Source organism: Pseudopodoces humilis, chromosome 11, assembly GCF_049639895.1.
Source record: "Pseudopodoces humilis isolate 2021_Gansu_Grassland_sample_001 chromosome 11, ASM4963989v1, whole genome shotgun sequence".
Taxonomy (NCBI): Eukaryota; Metazoa; Chordata; class Aves; order Passeriformes; family Paridae; genus Pseudopodoces; species Pseudopodoces humilis.
In genome coordinates, this window is record NC_142210.1 from 6,534,233 (window position 1) to 6,552,615 (window position 18,383).

Below are 18,383 nucleotides of genomic sequence, written 5' to 3' on the forward strand. Positions count from 1 at the left end.
TGTGTAAAATACCAGCAGCAAAGTAGGAGGGGAAAAAATAGGCTTGATGTTCATGAACTGCAGTAATACAGACACTATCTCTGTCCTTTGCCCATCAGCTTTTGGAAATGCCAAGACAATTCGAAATGACAATTCAAGCCGCTTTGGGAAATACATTGATATTCACTTCAACCAAAATGGTGTGATAGAAGGAGCCCGGATAGAACAGTTTCTCCTGGAGAAGTCCCGGGTTTGCCGGCAGGTGAGGGCACTGGCACGTGTATATTCTTCCTGTTCTTGTGTTAGAAGCTTATCCTGACAAGGCTGTCCATTGGCCTATTTCTTTTATTTTTAGGCTCCAGAGGAGAGAAACTATCACATCTTCTACTGCATGCTAATGGGGATGAATACAGAGCAGAAAAAGATGCTGAATCTGGGCACTGCTTCAGAGTACACTTATCTCACTATGGTAATAATCTCTACTTTATTCTCCATTATCCCTCTGCCATTTGCTTCTCCCAGTGGGCAATTACAACCACTAGGAGCTGCAGATGATAGTTACCAAATATGAATAGTCCTCCCCTTAGAGTACCAGAAGAAGTAACAGCAAAAGTGCTGTGAGCATCAGTTTCAGACATTTACTGTATTGTCCACCAGCGGGAAGCAGCTTCTGGCAGGTCAAAGCTTTCTGTCCAAGTCAGACTTAAGAAACATAAAGAACATCTTAAAACAGAATGGGGACAACATCCCTCACGTTACCAGACACGCAGATTTCAAAGGAATGCAGGGGATCTCATGCCAGGGAGAATGGTAATCACATATGTGTACCTTAGAGGAAAATCAATCAGAATCCTAGTCCTTATATCTAATAAATCTTATATACATAATGCAGGCAGCTGGCATTCAGCATAACCTCCCATGACTGATGCTAATGACCATGTCTGGGTTATGATGTCATTGTGGCAGAAGTGGGATCTTCATAGGTGAGGTTTTTGAAAATAGCTAATTGAGTGGTTTAGGACATGAAAGCCATGATGAAAATCCTGTCCTTTAGCCTATGTATGTACCTCATATTAGATATGCCTGCTGGTTAGATTTGGGCTGTTCTACACAAAGAATGTGTTTAAGTCTTGCCTCTACTCAAATTAGCTGGAGCTCAGCATCTAATTTCTAGGAAATGAAAACAAGTCTGTTTCTGGTGTCACAAAAACAGAACCATTAAAGTTGTGGAGATTTTTTTCAAATGTAATGTTTTCAAAATGGCAGTGATCTTGCAGCAAAGCTGATGAGTGTAATTAGTGCAATTGACCTGCTGGCCATTCCATAAAGAGACCCCTAGGTCAGCAGTAGGGTAGTTTGATACTGAAATAGGAGGATCAGATTAAAGGAGAACATATCCATGGTTTTGTAAAGGTCAGCTGTTCGTACAAGCTGGCATGTTTACATGCTGGAAACTGAAATGTCTAGGTATATTTCATTTTTGTAATCATCACACTATATTGTCAGAAATGGCAAGGGTAAAAAAGGCATTTCCCCACCTCCATTATGGATGAAAAGAGTTTCCATCAGAAGCAGCATCCTAGGACCTGCTGTGCAGGCTTTGATGAAGGTTCTTTAGATGCTCCCCTTGGATGTTTCCATTTGCCTTCCACTAGGACCTAATATTTTTATTTTGAGATCTGCCTTCTAGTACTTATCCAACCTGACTTGCTTTGGTTTGGGATGAGGGCTCTTAATTTTCCATTGACAAGGCAGAGAGAGGAAACCAAAGAAACAGGCATGCCCTTGTAAATGTAGGTAACTTTGTCAAAGCTTCCTGCCCTGTGCTCCAGAGCAGTCTTCCCATCAGCTTTTCCTTTTGGCTTCTGCAGCATTTAGTCTAGCCCTGGAGAAATGCATTATTGAGCCCTCTGTTTATGAGTTCTTTTTGAGAGAAAAGATGAAAGAACATACAATCACAGGAAGAGGATATAGAATATCTAAATAGGTTTTTGCCTTGCATCCTTGTGGACTCACAGGATAGCCACTCTGTGTACAAAGGCTTGTCAATCTGCACGTACTTTCTTCCTTGTCTGGGTAGCAGGAGGATTTTCCTTACCTGTTGGTGTGGTGCTTGCAGGGTAACTGCACGTCCTGCGACAGCCGGAATGATGCCAAGGATTACGCCCACATCCGCTCGGCTATGAAGATCCTCATGTTCTCAGACTCTGAGCACTGGGATATCAGCAAGCTGCTGGCTGCAATCCTGCACCTGGGGAATGTAGAGTTCCAAGGTAAATTCAGCATTGCCTGTGCTTATCTTTCCTCAGACTTGATGGTTAAGGTATTTCCCTTAGGTGCTTCCTGCTTCCACCTGCACAATTAGGTTGTATTATATTCACCTGTATTAACAGGTGAAGAGAGTTGGAAGGGCAGGCAGATAAGCACCATGAAATTCTGATTTGTGACTCCACTGCCATGTGTTTTGAAAAACAGCATCTTATTATTATTTTGTCACACTGTCAGGTCTCCATAGTTGTAAATAGGCACTTATCACACAAACTGAAACAACAGAATATAATGCCATGTTACACTTGCTGATTGCTCTACACAGGCCAGAGGACACAGGAGTGGTGTTTGCCTTAGATAATAGCAGTCATCCTCCTGCTTAAGTCTGCTGAACACTCACCTGCATACGTGCACTTCTGGTATGGACAGGCACAGAGTGACAGTGTGACCTACCAGCATATGCCAAAAGCTTTCACATTTTAGAAAAGAACTCCATGCTTTGTGGTATAGCGGGCCAAATACAGAGATGCCAGGTGGACTCTTTGGATTAATGTTGACTAGTAAAGTTAGGGATTTCTTTTATTCCTCTTTGTTGTCTAAATTTCCCACAAGCCATATACACAGGAACACATTTTCTGTAATCAAGTATCACTTCCCCAGATCCCCAAGAGTTACTGTTTTAAATAAACAACCTTGTCAGTTTGGCTGCTGTTTTTAGCCTGATGTTCTAGACAAGAAAGAGCCCTGCAGATCCCAGGATCCAGGTGAAATCAGGACCCTCCTTGGTAAAATCACCAAACCTGTCCATTTCAAATAAGAACTGAGTACCTTGCCACATGCCCAGTGCTATGGGGGTCACAAAACCACAACTACATTACAACAGTGATGGTTCCCCCTGAGACTGGCTGTTTCTTCCTTGCAGCGGCCGTGTATGACAACCTGGATTGCTCTGATGTGATAGACTCGCCACACTTCTCCATCGCCACCAAATTGCTTGAGGTAATGGACTCTCATCTTCCCCTGCTGGTTCTTCCCTCTTCTTTGTTCCATGAGCACACTGGTGGAGCAGCTCTCTGGAGTTTATGTAGGAATGAACATTCAACAGGCATGTCCCCTGTCATGCTGTTGCAGATGTGTCTCCAAGCTGGGAGACCTTTAAATGGGACAGCAAGTTGCCAGTGGATGCTGCTAGACAAGCAGTTTGTCATAACTCTCCTCCTGATTCAAACTTTGCTGGATCTCCTTTATCCACCTGGAATGACCAGGTTGCCATGGCTGTTTTTCCAGGTGGACTCTACTGAACTGCAGAACAGCCTCACAAACCTCTCCATCATTGTCCGAGGAGAAAGTGTGTCCAGGCCTCTGAATGTGGTTCAAGCTGCCAATGGGAGGGATGCCTTTGTGAAGGTACTGGTGCTCACAGCTTCCCTGTTTAAAGACTGGGATGCTTTCAGAGCTGTCTTCCTTCCTGGCTGAGGAGCCTTATGTGATAAACACTGACCCAAAGGGCTCCAGGCCCTTGCAGTTCTCAGGCATAGCTTGACAGCACAATAGCAAGCAGTAAGTTACATCCAAAGTCTCTAATGATGGGCTCTAATTCCTCTCATTTTTTTTCTCAGGGTATATATGGACGGATTTTCTTGTGGATTGTGAACAAAATCAACTCAGCCATTTTCAACCCAGCTTCTGAGAAGCCTAAAGACAGACATCAATCCATTGGACTGCTGGACATTTTTGGGTTTGAAAACTTCAGCAACAACAGGTAGGAAACTCCAGATGTAATGCAATAGGAAGCTGAAAAGCAGCTGATGTAAATGGAAAGAATGAAAAAACAAAGAGACACATGCTCTTTCGTCATCATCCTGATTCTCAGAAAAGTGGTGAAAATTCATTACTGGATTTTCCCAATTATGATCATGCAGATTCCATTTTCCTTCGGTCTTGATCATATTTCTGCCTCTTTTTAAGACGCTCTTTTTAAGCCTTCATTTTAGTGCAGCCATTGTACATGTCTATTCAAAAACCTGAGGAATTTTCTATGGGGAGATGGTTATGGAGCTACTATGGCAGGCAGCTAATATGTGAGGATGTAGTATATCCCTCTACCTCTGTACCAAATTTTCCTGTTCCACAGCATTTCACAATATCTCTTGGGATATGTTTGGCATGTAGTACAAAGGAGGCTGTGTTGTGTTTCCCATTTCAGCTCATGCTTACATCCTTTCTCATTGTTCTCCCATCATTCTGGTTTTTGTTTGTTTTTGTTGTGGTGGTTTTGTTTTTTGTTTGTTTTTGTTTGTTGTTTTGTTTTTTGCTGCTTCATTCCTACTCCTAAGGGCAGGTCAGCCAAGTCCCTGGTCAGCACACCATTGTGCCACTGCATGTCACTGCTGTCTCTTCCACTGGTGTTTCCATTCCCAAAGCAGCATTTCTGTTTCCTCTTCTCTCTGGGAGGGGACAGCAGTCTCTCAGTTGTCAGGTACCATCAGTTCTCCACAAACCATCAGCACATACTCTGCAATCTTTTGCAATTCATTTCAAGTGATGCTTCTTGCCTTCAGCCAGGTAATATTCCTCGGTGACTTTTGGAACAGAATCTAGGATCTCTATGGTCTGTCTTCTATCTTTTGTGTTTTCTCCCATTATTTTGTGCTGTTCCCAAGATCTGCAGTCCCCATGGGTCCTCACTGTGGTGAGCACCCCAGAGGCACACACGGTGTGCCACAGCAAGTACAAGGTAATGATACTCAGGTGCAGCATAAAGGAGTAAATAACAAAAGAAGTGACAGTGCCAGTGCAAGCAGAAATGTGTCATAAGTCAAGTGATTTTCACAGTTACATGCTCCCCTTTATCTCTAGAGTTTCTTGAAATACATAAAAGATTTTTCCTTGCCTACTGAGCAACATTCAGTCATTAGCTGGCTCATTGCTACTGGTCTTTGCTACAGCAGAAAATGCCTCCCTTGTATTGCTAAGATTGACAATGTGCAGTGATGGCAGTCACCAGCACTGTGGAATATGGCAGTGGTGTATCTGGATATGCATTTAATGCAGAGGCTAAACAAATAGCAGAGAGCAGTGCAGCACTGGCCAAGGATGACCATGTGCTTTCATCTTGTTCTTCCCCAGCTTTGAGCAGCTGTGCATTAACATTGCAAATGAGCACCTTCAGCAGTTCTTTGTGCACCATGTCTTCAAGCTGGAGCAAGAGGAATACCTTGCAGAGCACATTGCCTGGAACAACATTGACTTCACTGATAACCACCAGGCTCTGGAAGTCATTGCACTCAAGCCCATGAATATCATCTCCCTCATTGATGAAGAGAGCAGGTTCCCAAAGGTAAATTTCTGTTTTCACTTGTAATGCCTGGCTTTGTACCCAGCTCACAAGTGACCCTTGGGTTTAGACACACAGAAATGCAAAAGTGGCTTTCAGATACATTAGGAGAGGCAATAACTTCTCCCCTCCAAGAAAACAGATGTTATCTCTAAGCACCGCTTCTGTTTGTTTGCTGAGCACAGTCCAGTGCTGGGGACAGTCTGCTTAACCATCCTTTTTTACCTATATTTGTTTCTAGGGCACAGATGCCACCATGCTTATCAAAATCAATTCTCTCCATGGTAAAAGTAAAGTCTACATCCCACCTAAGAATGTTCATGATACCAAGTTTGGCATCAACCACTTTGCTGGGGTTGTCTTTTATGAATCAAAAGGTGAGCCTATCTCTGCTGGATACAGAGGGTGAAGGGAAGGGCATGACCTGCCCTGGATATGTGGCTCTCCAGGGTAGTGTTGATCTAAGTTGATCAGGAAGCCAGAAGGATTACTGTAAACCAATCTGCAAGTTACTGTAAATTAAGTGGATTTTAGGTAGACAGAGTGGTGCTAGAGCCAGCGGGCTGCAGAGGTGACAGGCTAATTTTGTTTCCATCCTACAGATTTCCTGGAGAAAAATCGTGATACACTGAGTGCTAATGTAATGCAAGTGGTCCATTCCTCCAAAAACAAATTCCTGAGAGAGATTTTCCAGGTGGAAACAACCCCACCTAGTCTGGGACGTGGGACCATTCGGCATCTTGGATCTGACCAGGTCTACAAGGTTGGTTTATTGGCACTATCTTGCAGAAACAACTCATTTCTCCTGCCTTCCATAAAGCTCTGTCTATTCTTGATCTCTTCTTTCTTTTGCACTGTCTCTGCAAATCCCTATCTCTTTTATTCAAATTATTTCTGCCAAGGGGGCTGCAGGAAGAGTCAGGGTCTGGCGTTCATGCTGTAAACAAGTGCAATGTCAGCTCTGTCTCCCACGTCTGCATCCCTGGACATCTGTGTAGCCATGCCTGCAGGCTGTTTCAGAACCATGAGTCATGATGCCTCCTCACAGGTTATCATCAACTGGACATCACTATGTGACAAAGTTCATGATGGGTCATTATCACAGACTCCACTGTGCCTGTTGTGTCTGTGCATAGTAAAAGTAAGGGTGTGAAGTGCAGTGGAGTAGAAAACAGTGTGGGGCACAATTCAGGTTCTCTGTCCTGCTCCAACTTCCACATTCCTTGATTTCTGAACATTTAGCTATGCAGTGTCACCAGTATGTGAAGGTACTTTGGTTTTGCTTGTTTACATCTTTGAGTTTTCCTGTCAGGATATAGAACAATCAGCTTGCTATCTTACCTGTTACCTGTCTATTCCCTGGCATTGTTTTCTGATCTTGTCCTTTCTTCCTCTGTCTTTGTCCCAGTGTGGCTTTCTGCTGTCCAGAACACCTGGCCATGGACAGGTAAACATCTGGGGGGTGAAGAATGTCAGAAGTGGTATAAGCAGCAACAGATAACTGGCTTAGCATCTCTTAAATGCTATTAATACTTCCAGATTAAATATCAGGTGAATTTACATTGCTCTAATGCTCTAACAAATCTTGTCTCTGTAAATAAGGCTGTGTTGTTGCAAAAAAAAGTACAGCAGCATGTAAAGAAAGGAAATACCAATTGTGGGCTACCCCATGTCAAAATGCACAGAAATTAGCTGTTGATATTCAAATAAATGGGACCACCATTGGGAAACCTAAGAAGCAGGCTATAGAAAAGAATAATGAATGATGTGCCAGAAAACACTTTTTTGTCCTGCGGTCTTAGAGTTTATTTCCTGACACACCACAACAGAAAAGTCACCATTAACTTAACAACAAATTCAGCTTTAACATTGTTGCATGTGTGAGATCCTGAGGGCATGGGCTTGGGCCTTGTGTGGCCATCCCACTGATGGTACAGCAGAAAGGCCTCTAAGGTCTGAGAGTGAATATCACTTACAGCTAAAATAATGTTGTTATCATGCCCACTTCAGGTGCTTGCTAACCCTAAAATGCATCAGAGCTGCAATAAGACATTCCCAGGAGCTGTTTTCCAAAGACATGAATGACTGATCACTGGAGGGCAGCCTTGCCCTGTAGCTAAAGCAGAGGGTAGAAATCTGAGTATTCAAAAGGGCACCTTAGACATAAGAACAGCAGGATGAGGTACCCTAAAGATCATGGAAGTGAGGGGAGCCACTGGACTTTAAATTATTTACTTTGAAAAAATTCCAACAACCCCACAATGGACCAAACCCCCCAAACAAATCAGTCACGTTGTGCTGCAATGATCAGCTGCTTGCCTGTATGTAAAAGGCCGGTGGAGTAATTTTGTTACTTGGAATCTGTACTGTCATCGCTGTAATTTAATGTGTCCATACAGAGATGTAGAAACTTAGGCCTAATGTGATGATTATTTGAAAAAGACAGGTCAAGAGAGGCTGGGGAAGTCTGGAGTACCTCATACCTTATACTCCAGTAAAAGTTTGCCTTTTCACTGCTTACTGTAGTATTAATGAGCAAGGTGATCAGTCATCCTAATCCCTAAGGAATGGGCTGTTCAGGATCTTTAGCATTCCTACCTATGATGGCAGCAAAATATCTGGCCTGGAGTTTATTCCTGCTTTGGGAGTGGCTGTTTCTCACCAAGCTTTCAGGCACACTCCCAGGAATCACAGCTTGGCACCCAAGCCTGGCACTAAACACAGCCTCGGTTGAAGTACTTCTACCACAGCCACTCCTACTGCTAGAATTTAGTGCCTAAGTAGGTGGAAGTACTTAGTGGGGGGTTTCTTTACAAGAATAAACCCAAATTAATAAGATGCAGATGGCCAATGTAGCTCCCATGTAGGCAAATAATTTTTTTTCTGGTGGTTGTGTGATACTGTTACATTGTACAAAATTACAAAGGTTTATTAATTGGCCTCTGAGAGTGAACAATGTTGCAGTCAGTATGTGCCTTCTCTTCCCAGGGCTTGGATACCACCAAGAGGCTCTCAACACTGGGAGGACAGTTCAAGCAATCCCTGGAAAAACTAATGAAAATCCTTGAGCAGTGCCAGCCATACTTTGTCCGCTGCATCAAGCCAAATGACTACAAGAAACCACTGGTAATGTTCTAACAATACGAAGTCTTGCCTTTAGTAAAGTTTGTAATGAGAAAAGTATCTCAGTTGCTGTGTAACATTTTATAGCTGTACTTGGCTGCATCCAAAAAGAGCTGGAGTACAGGGTATTCCTGCAATAAACATAGTAGGAGGATACAGCACTGTTCATTTACAAAAGCATCTCAAAAAAGCACCATAGAGTAATAGATAGCAAAAAAGCACACAGGTGTACTCCTGAGTAGAGGTATTTTCAGTAAAGACAAAACTGAAAAGTCTGTAGCCACTCAACACAGGAACAAACAAAAAACAACAATGATCATACTATGATATAGCCTGAGAGAGAACAGGGCAGCTGTTGGAGTTTGTGAGAGGGGTGATTTGGCTTAATTTGCCACACCAGGAGGAGTCAGTTTGTTATTAGGATGCATGTCTGGAACTCAGGGGATTTCAACCTGGTTCTACTACAAAACCTTGAATGGTGTCCTTGTCTGCTTTCCCTTTCAGTTGTTTGATCGGGAACTATGTATCAAACAGCTGCGATATTCGGGGGTGATGGAGACCATTCAGATCAGGAAAGCCGGGTACCCAATTCGCTACAGCTTTGAGGAGTTCTTAGAGAGATACAGATTTCTTCTGCCATGGTCTCTTCGACAAAAGGTGTGTAAGCAAAAACATGGTTTAAGGCTGATCTAATGTTTCCTTATGAGGCTTTAGTCTTTCCCACAGTAGAAAATTCTTGAATTACTGCAGGCAGAGAGAGCTGTCAGCACAGGATATATCATTACAGGAACTGTTATCACAGTAATTATAGCTTAATAGTTAAATACTCCCTTTGACCTTAACTGAAAATGCAGAGTTGCTTTGAGGTCCTTGGCTGGCTCCACACAGACATCCCCAGTAGGGTAACATCCCTATTCCCCTCAGATGTTTTTTTCTGTGATCACACATTTCTCAGCTCTCTGATGTCCTCCTCACACCTCAACTCTGGAATGTTTGGTCATGCAATCACGTTCCTCCTCTTCCTGACCATTTGAGCTAAACCACTTTCATTCATTGTACTGTCAGCCCAGAGGTCTGCAAGACCTCATCTGTTTCTGTTCTTCACCCTTTGGAATGCAGGGCAGTAAATCCCTCCATAGTACAGCTGCTGTGTTTCAAAGTCAAGCCCTAACTTCATGATGCTTTTGCACTTCAGCTGAAGAATGATACCCGACAGAGCTGCATCAGCATCTCCGAAGCAGTGCTGGGCAAGGATGAAAGCTGGCAAGTTGGAAGGACTAAGATTTTCCTTAAAGTACGTAAAATGGACAGTTTATTGTCTTTTCTTATGAACAACTGGATGCTTCTCAGTACAGCTTGGCCTGCTTGTGTGAGAGTGGTGACCAAGAAGGAATGAGTTGTCTTACAAACTATTGAATCTGAGAGTGGATCTTTGTTGTTGAAAGCCAAATAATTCAATGGAGAGGGTTTGGTGTAGGTGAGGCTGATCCTGTTTCTGTGCTACAGTATTGCAGCTGAAACAGCACAGTGCAATGTATTGGAGCATAAAAAAGAACTGGGTACCAGTGCACTGTTGCAGAGGACCACCTTGCCTGTAGCAGACCCCCAGATGAAAACAGTCTTGCTGCAGGCAGATTCTTGCTTGTTTATGGCTATAGCTAGACCAAGTCTGGTCAGGTGATGTGCAGTCTTCCTTCTGCACAGGATACAGATTTCTCCCATAAATACATTTTAGTCACATTATGCAACATCATACTGACTTTGGGTCCCTTTCAGATCACATGTCACATTTCCACAGGTTGTAGGTGTGCCTGCTAAGCTGGCATATTCACACTTTCTTTTAACAGGATCATCATGACACTGTATTGGAGCTGCAACGCCAAAATGTACTCACAGATAAGGTTCTTCTTATCCAGAAGGTGATGAGAGGATTGAAGGACAGGTCAGTGATTTTACAGAAGGGAATTTGCTTTGTTTTGAAGTAGTTAATGTTTGTGGTTCAGCTTAACACACTCTGTGTAGTATTTTTGAGTATGAAATGTATCAGTCTATACCTTCCACCAGTCTTAAATTTCATACTCATCATGTAACAATGCACAGTGTATCTATATATGCAGATGTTGGACAAAGATTTGTTTTGGCTCAGTTTTGTTATTTTCGTGATGTTTTTCAAAAGGCAGGGCTATGGTGTGTATGAAAAGGAAGGTTTGAAAGGAGGACATGCTCTTAATATTTTTACCAAACAGTAGACATCTGAAAAGCAGGAAATCCCCATGGAATCTGCGCCCTTCTCAGAGCTACAAAATTTCTCTTATTTAGGATGCTTCTTTGATACAAGACATTGATATGAAAAAGATAGAAACTAACTAGTCCTTCTCTTTGCCAAAGATGCCTAATTCTTGCATTGTGACTAGTTTAGTTTGAAATATCTTCAGAAGTGAAATTTAGTCACTGTCAAATAAATGTTTGTCCTCATTAAATGCTTTACATCATGATTTGTACTCATGGATCTTGTGTCCCCTCAATCAGAACCATAATAAAGGACTGAGTCTTGATTTGGCTTAGAAATACTCTTGACCATAGTGAAGAAAGAACTAAAAAATATGACACAAATGCCCCAAAACTTCCCTCTTTTTTTTTCAGACTCTGCCTGCTATCCAAACCAAAAGCCTCACCTTGCTCTTACTTTTAACCCAACAGAGCTATGTGCTGCTTTTTCAGCTGCAGTGTGACAGTTTGTACCATGGGAGGTTCATCTTGCTCAGATGAGCTCCTCGTCCTGCCAGCAAAACACTGGGGAGAAAGAGGTTATTAAATGGGGAAGTTAATTTGTCCAGTCACGATGTGAGGGGTTTTCAGTTCTTACAGAGCACTCTGACCACAGCAATTAATTTGATCTGTAGCTGCTACGAGTATTTTTGCAGCAACAAGGCTGACATCAGACTATGGACATCCCATTAAGGAGAAAAAAAAAAAGACATCTTATTCTTTACTATTATCATAAGAAGCAGCAGAGATAATCTATTGTTTATCACCTCACATGTCTGTCTGCTTAGGAAGCAGTTCCTGAAACAGAGGAACTCTGCTGTAGCCATTCAGTCAGCCTGGAGAGGCTATTGCTGCCGGAAGGAATTCAGAATGGTAAGATGAAGGTGTACCAATGAATATGTATTTGTGTGTTTATATATTGTTACCTGCCAGACTGAGTATTAGGAGTTAAGATATTCTCAACTGAAGGGAGAATAAACAAGATGACAGGGTGTAAAGGAAGGTGTAAAGTCCAAGGAAGGCTCTGGGACCTCTCAGGGCTTGCTGAACCTGTGACATTTCTGCTTTTTGGTGAAACAGGAACCCAACTCACCTTTGGCAGGCCTGGCTCCAAAGACCTGACATATAAGTGGTACGACACTTCTTATAGTCAGAAACACAAACCTAGCCTTTGTGCATCATCACCGTGCTATGAGCAAAGTGTCTTCTGCAACTGCTGCAGGAAAACTGGGTATTTGTAAAAAATTACCAAAGAAGTCATTATATCAATCTCACATTATTAATTTTTTTTCCAGGGGAAGTTCAGATTCAGATTAGCTATTAGGAAAAAAATTTCACTGAAAGAGTGATCAGGCACTGGAATAAGTTGCCCAGGGTGGTGGTGGAGTCACCATCTTGGGACGTGTTGAAGAGGTGTCCGAATGTGGCACCTGTGGCTATGGTTTAGGGGTAGTTCTGGTGGTGCTGGGTTGGACTACATGATTTTGAAGGTCTCTTCCAACCTTGATGATTCTGTGTGAAAAATACTGCCTGATCTTCCATGGATAGTGCATTTTCTGGGTGAGGAAAGCTGGGGGCACTCACAGATTGTGTATTTGTGTGGCAGGTATTATTATTATTGTTGTTGTTGTTGTTGTTGTTGTATCCCATATCTCATGTATCCCATGTGAGATGGGGAGGAGCAGAAACTGCCAGTTTCAGTCAGAAACATTCTATATTCTGCATCAGTGATGCAATTCCTTTCTGATAGTTTGTTTATTTGTTTCCATTCACTTGGCTTTATTTCTGCTCTGCTCCTTCTCTTGTAGTAACCCCAGGCTACCACTGTCACTTTCTGGAGCCGCTCCCTAGAACAGACTCCCCAACTAACTCTATATATTAGTTTTAAAACCCTATTACAGGTAGAAAACAAAGCGTAAAGGGTAATATTACATTAGCCTCTTCCAGTGTCTTTATCCAGTTACCGAATTTCGGTGTCTTCTACTCATCCCAACCTGTCTCGATGGTTTGGAACCATAATGACTTCTTTCTGCACCACCCACAGGTGCTGCTGGGCTTCGGGCGCCTGCAGGCCCTGTACCGCAGCCGGCAGCTGGCTCAGCGCTACGAGGCCACCCGGGCTCGGATCATCAGGTTCCAGGCCATGTGCCGAGGTTACCTGGTGCGCCAGAAGGTGGCAGAGCAGAAGAAAGCCGCGTGTGTCATACAGGCATATGCCAGGGGCATGCTCGCTCGCCAAACCTACCAGAGGATAAAGGGGGAGGTAATGCTCACAGATACCTTGTGAACACATTGTTTCTATGAAATTCCAATAGAGATTTTATCACCAGAAAGTGTTGCCTTAACATAGGATTGGGTGTGGATATTCATTTTTGGGGTATTTTATTTTTAACTCTTGCCAAGTGCAAAAGCAGAATGTTAAGCAGACTGATCTTGTTTACATTTGCTTTATGTGATTGTTATCATGGATCAAAACTTCACTGGCACAGCTGCAGTGGCTTTGACAGAAGGGAGAAAAGATAAGATCTGTGTGTATCAGGCAGTCCTTCAAGGGGAGACCAATTTCTACAGCAGGGTCTGATAATGGTGCTCAGGGATCCATTCAGAAGGGAATCCCAATGCAGAGTTTCTTGGTAGGTGCTACCAGCCCTTGGCAATCCATAGCACATGAGAGGCCTCTCCCTGATCTCCTTTTTCTACTAATGCTACACAAACAGGACAAAGCCAGTTTGCAGGTTTCTGCCTGTGGCCTGTTCCCTAAAATGTCAAATCTTGAACAAAGCCCCTGTTGGGACAAAGTCCTGCGGTGGACAGTTTGTTTAAGGCAGAAGGGAGTTGGCTCAGCAGTTGTACAAACAGTCACAGAATAGTCCTGTTGTCCACAGAATAAGCTGGAAGCCAGGAATATCCACTTGAAAGAAGATAAACATCTCATCCAAGTCCTGGGACCACTGAAAGCAGGGGAAGAAGCTATGAGATTACAAAAGGTAGGTATGCTGGTGGAGAAACACTGGCCAGCGTTACCCAGTTCACACCTGCAGACTTGCTCAAACCTCTGAGCACTGCTGCATTTAAAGAATTTATTTATTTATGCTGTACTTAAAGAAAGAGAAGACATAGTTGTAACCCTGTTTGTAATGATGCTTTGAAAATATAACAAGGCAAACACATACACATTTCTGATAACGGCCTAAGCTGGCACTTTAGCCAAACACGCCCAATGCTATTACAAGTCTCCTGACACAAAACATTTTAAAATTTTAAATATTGTGGGGTTTTCTGCTGTTAGAACTTCTGTGTTTTTCCTGTATTATCTCTTGTTGATTAAATTCTTGAATAATTGCACATCATTATCAATAGGCCAACAGTCCATAAAGACAGCTCTAAGAGCAGGGCCCTACTGCTAATGTGCCAGGTCTTTGTGCCTGCTTGACACAAGCAACATTTGACTTCCTGTTTCAACAGTGCACTGGCAGAGCTGGACCTCACAGTCACATACCTTTGTAAAATTATTTCATCTCCATACCCCCTCACTCCAGCAGAATGATGTTCATTCATGATGTTCAAGTCATGCCTATTTCTGTGTTTAAAGGAACTGTCGACTCAGGAGAGAGAGGAGGCAGAAGCAAGACAAAGGAGGAACGTGCTTGCCAATAAACCAACAAATCTTGATGTTATCAGTGACCAAGAAATGGTGGACAAAATTTTTGGGTTTTTACCTTCTGTGATTGGAGGCCAAGAAGGACAGGCTCCTCTGGGTTTTGAGGTACAGAGCTGCAGACTGGTAATGGTCCATGCTTATCCCTTGTGTAAGCCCACTGACTGTTGGAATTCCATCAGTGGTCAGTTCTGTTTAATGAACTTCTGTACAGTGAAAGAATCCCCTGAATTAATCATCCAGTCACTAAGGCATCTCTTGCAGATGTGAGTTCACAAAAGTTTTTAGTCACGTGCAGTTAAGGGACTATATAGCTTCAAACTGCGCATTTGTTTCTTTGGCATAGCCAAACAGTGCCACCCTCTGCATTTTGGCACTGACCTTGTGCTCTGCTGACAGTACTCTCTATTTTCTGCCTGTAACAAGCTGAAAGTTCATGACCCAAGTTATACTATATTCTTGAAAGCAAAATTTGTGATATACTTGTCCTGATAGCAGTGGAGGTTGGAATTTCGTAGGAGGAGATGGGCAGAATAGAATGGTATGGATAAGTACAGGATGTGAACAGTAACACCTGGCTTTTCTATCAGCAATATTCTTGCTGAGGACCAAGACAGGAAGACCATATGGAATGGATGCATCTCAGAAGGACAAGCTCTGAGTCCAAATGACCTGTTTTTAACAGCTCTAAATGGCTTTGGGGTTAGTTGGAAAGACAAATTCTGGAAGACATATGGCCAAGGGGAAAAAAAAGCAAAACCAAACATAAGAACATCAGAGTTCAGTAAAAGAAAATATGCTTCTTTCTTGTGTTCTGCACAGGACTTGGAAACAAAGCCTAACAAGCTGGAGGAAGTGGACCTGGACATGGTTCCCATGAGTTTGGAGCTAGAAGAGGAAGCACATGGTTTGGAAGAGTACACCTTCCCCAAGTTTGCAGCTACTTATTTCCAGGGGTCTTCTACACATACACATATCCGGAGACAGCTGCGGCACCCGCTACTCTACCATGATGACAAGGACAACGTCCTGGTATCTTGCTCCTTGCTGTTCATGTTGAACCTGCTCTCTCCACAGCCCTGGCTGTACAGGTCCCCTCATCCTTGGGTCCTGGTTCTGGCACAGCCCTGGGAACCAGAGATGCCAGAGCAAAGGAGATAGAGATCCAGAGGCCTATCAGCATTTTTTGGCATTTTGCTGGCAGGCGCTTCACACAAACACTTGCCCAACACAGGATCTCTGGCCACCTTTGTTCTTGCCCAAAGAGGGAATTCAGAGGTGTGTTTTGACTTCTCCAGACACCCTTTGGAAATGGACTGGAGAGAAAAAGCATGAGAGCTTATCCATCTCTCTGCTCTTGTTTGGGTTGCTGGTTTATTAGATAGGACAGAAGGGGGAGGCAGGTCTTCAGTATCCCATTGAACCAGAGAGGGATTGAGGAGGGTGTTTTCCTTGATTCTAAGCAGCCTGGCAGAATGAAGGACCCTGTGCATCAAGAACTTTGCTATTACTTGGCTTTCTGGTTCTGGGCATGAAGGGTCCTGGCAGACTCCACTCCACTGCTTATCTGTCCAGGTCAGCAAATGCAGAGTGCAGTTCAGCCAAGGCTTCTCCACCTCCCTCCAGCCACAGAACACCTCCAAGGTGCCAGTAAAGGGAATGGTGAGGCCTCAGCAATCACAGAGTTCTGACCTTCCCACCAGAGCTGTACCCTCTTCCTTCAGCAGGAAAGTGTTGTGTGTTGCTGTCTTGTTTGGTATGAAACTAAACTCTTTGTGTAGGTAACTAAAGGAAAAGGGAATTTTAACAATTTGGACTGGGTAAAGGAAGAAAATGCTCTTAATCTAAACAGGCAGATATGGAGCCATTGGTCTGGTTGCCACTGTCTGATTGTGCTTTCTGCTACTACAGGCTTCTCTTGCTGTGTGGGTGATCATCCTGAGGTTCATGGGGGACTTGCCAGAGCCACCAATGTTTGCCAAGAGTGCCACCACCAAGAGCAGCTCCGTGATGACACAGATATATGACACACTTGGCAGGAAAAACCAGGTCCAGTTGAGGAATGACAGCCCAAATATGGTGAGACAAGCAGGCTAGGTTTGTGTTTTCATTTGCTTTCCTTGGTTTCTATGCTGTTCTACCAAGAGTGAGTAAAGCAAAGGAATTATTTCATGCTACTGTACTTGAAATGCTGCAAGTGCAAAAGGGCACCAGTCAGTCCTGGCAGGACACTCAGCTCCTTCTGGCAGGAGAGAAAAAAACAAAAATATCATCACTTGAGCATCTTTTTGTCCTTAATGAATAATTCTTGCTGAGTATTAAACTGATTTCCTATAATAGTAATGTGTATTGCAGAGAGAAGGCAGAAGGGATAACAAGATTTCTAAGGGGATTTCATCTCTGAAACTGAAACGGTCATCCAAGCTTACAGGGAAGGTAAGAGGTGGAAATAAATTGCTTCCCTTTCTTCTTGCCTGAAACCCTGACTTCAACTTCTGACAGATGTTATCTAAGCAACCTCCCCGCTGAGAACTTGTTCCCCTGCCAAGCCAGGGCAGCCCTTTGTGGGATACCTGGGGCAGTGTTCTTTGGAAACGATCCCCATGTGCACTGGTGTCATCTGTTGTCTGGCAGCGAACACAGGGAGAAATTTATTACTGAGAACTGTTGGCATTACAGAACAGCTTGCACTGAGCACAGAGGCCTGAGCAGACTGAGAACCATGTGCTTAGGGCTGTACAGGACAGTACAAGAAAGTTCTCCTAGCCAGAGATAATGCTGTAACAGCACATTTAATGAGTTACCTTGAGAGAGAAGGGGGTAATATGGCCTGGTTCTCCTGCACTGAGCAGGAAGAGTTTTAGCCAGAAATATAGAGAAGGAATGTCTCTCATTTATGAGAAAGCTGCCTGCAAGAGAGGAGATTTCTAGAGCACTCTGGGGTTCTACTCTGTTTCTTTCAGGTGGCAGATCAGCTACGAAATGGAGAAGAAGCTTTCCAAGAGGACGTCTCGATCTCTCAGAGACCTATGTCCAACCTAGAAAAAGTACACTTCATTATTGGCAATGCAATTCTGCGTCCTGCCATCAGGTAGGAAATTTGTACCTCCTTCCTAGGGCCAGGTGCCCATTACATCTAGGAAATCCAACATCCTTTTTCCACAGCCCTGGAGAATGACTCCTTTACTGCCTCTTCTGGTATTTTCATGTTGCACTTTAGGCCAGCTGACTCTATGTATGGCTTTCTGGATATCCCACAGGTATGGAAAGGAGCAGAGCTCAGGGCCGTGACACAATAACACTTGAAGGTGAAGAACTGCCCTAGAATGAGGGAGAAGAGTCACTCAGAGGAGTAAGAAATACGGAGTTAGTGTATGCTAGGTGGATGAAAGGATTCCAAATAGCCTCTTTTTGAGTACTCAAACAATGTCCCCACATCAGAGATGGTCGATGGTCTGGATTGCTGAGTGTATCAGACACAAAGGAGAAATCCTGGCCACAAGCAGTCTGAGGCTGGACCTCAGGCCAAGCATGGTGTGACCATAAGGCTTGTTGATTCTGACCTGACCCCATGAATCCTCTCCTTTGTTTTATCCTAAGCACTTTTCTGTAACAAAGCCCACAGATACAGCCTGTGCCCTGACTTCAGTCATGGGCTGCATTCCTTTCTCCACAGTCACTTTGTTTCAGTCAAGACACTCCCTAAAGCAGATGCTCAGCTGGCAAAAATCACATTCAATCCATATATTA

At 43.5% G+C, this 18,383-nt stretch overlaps 2 protein-coding genes across 5 annotated transcripts in view; one reads left to right on the plus strand and one right to left on the minus strand.

The window, feature by feature from the left end:
• The window catches only part of IWS1 (interacts with SUPT6H, CTD assembly factor 1), a 29,332-nt gene extending 27,115 nt beyond the window's left edge, over positions 1 to 2,217 (minus strand). For both annotated transcript variants that reach the window (XM_088060882.1, XM_005529574.3), the window contains exon 1: positions 2,078 to 2,217. The gene's annotated coding sequence lies outside the window, so the exon portion shown is untranslated. The remainder of the gene's footprint in view (positions 1 to 2,077) is intronic.
• Positions 1 to 18,383, plus strand: part of MYO7B (myosin VIIB) — a 49,557-nt gene that overhangs the window by 8,668 nt on the left and 22,506 nt on the right. For 2 of the 3 annotated variants that reach the window (XM_088060864.1, XM_088060863.1), the window contains exons 7-28: positions 99 to 241; positions 335 to 448; positions 2,099 to 2,252; positions 3,170 to 3,246; positions 3,535 to 3,654; positions 3,867 to 4,009; positions 5,377 to 5,587; positions 5,826 to 5,961; positions 6,187 to 6,347; positions 6,993 to 7,031; positions 8,573 to 8,710; positions 9,212 to 9,364; positions 9,903 to 10,001; positions 10,555 to 10,649; positions 11,764 to 11,848; positions 13,020 to 13,238; positions 13,861 to 13,962; positions 14,568 to 14,741; positions 15,456 to 15,665; positions 16,545 to 16,712; positions 16,989 to 17,069; positions 17,597 to 17,724. In XM_088060864.1, coding sequence (XP_087916990.1) covers positions 99 to 241; positions 335 to 448; positions 2,099 to 2,252; positions 3,170 to 3,246; positions 3,535 to 3,654; positions 3,867 to 4,009; positions 5,377 to 5,587; positions 5,826 to 5,961; positions 6,187 to 6,347; positions 6,993 to 7,031; positions 8,573 to 8,710; positions 9,212 to 9,364; positions 9,903 to 10,001; positions 10,555 to 10,649; positions 11,764 to 11,848; positions 13,020 to 13,238; positions 13,861 to 13,962; positions 14,568 to 14,741; positions 15,456 to 15,665; positions 16,545 to 16,712; positions 16,989 to 17,069; positions 17,597 to 17,724 — 2,950 coding nt within the window. The remainder of the gene's footprint in view (positions 1 to 98; positions 242 to 334; positions 449 to 2,098; positions 2,253 to 3,169; positions 3,247 to 3,534; positions 3,655 to 3,866; positions 4,010 to 5,376; positions 5,588 to 5,825; positions 5,962 to 6,186; positions 6,348 to 6,992; positions 7,032 to 8,572; positions 8,711 to 9,211; positions 9,365 to 9,902; positions 10,002 to 10,554; positions 10,650 to 11,763; positions 11,849 to 13,019; positions 13,239 to 13,860; positions 13,963 to 14,567; positions 14,742 to 15,455; positions 15,666 to 16,544; positions 16,713 to 16,988; positions 17,070 to 17,596; positions 17,725 to 18,383) is intronic. The other variant, XM_088060865.1, reaches the window with a different exon arrangement.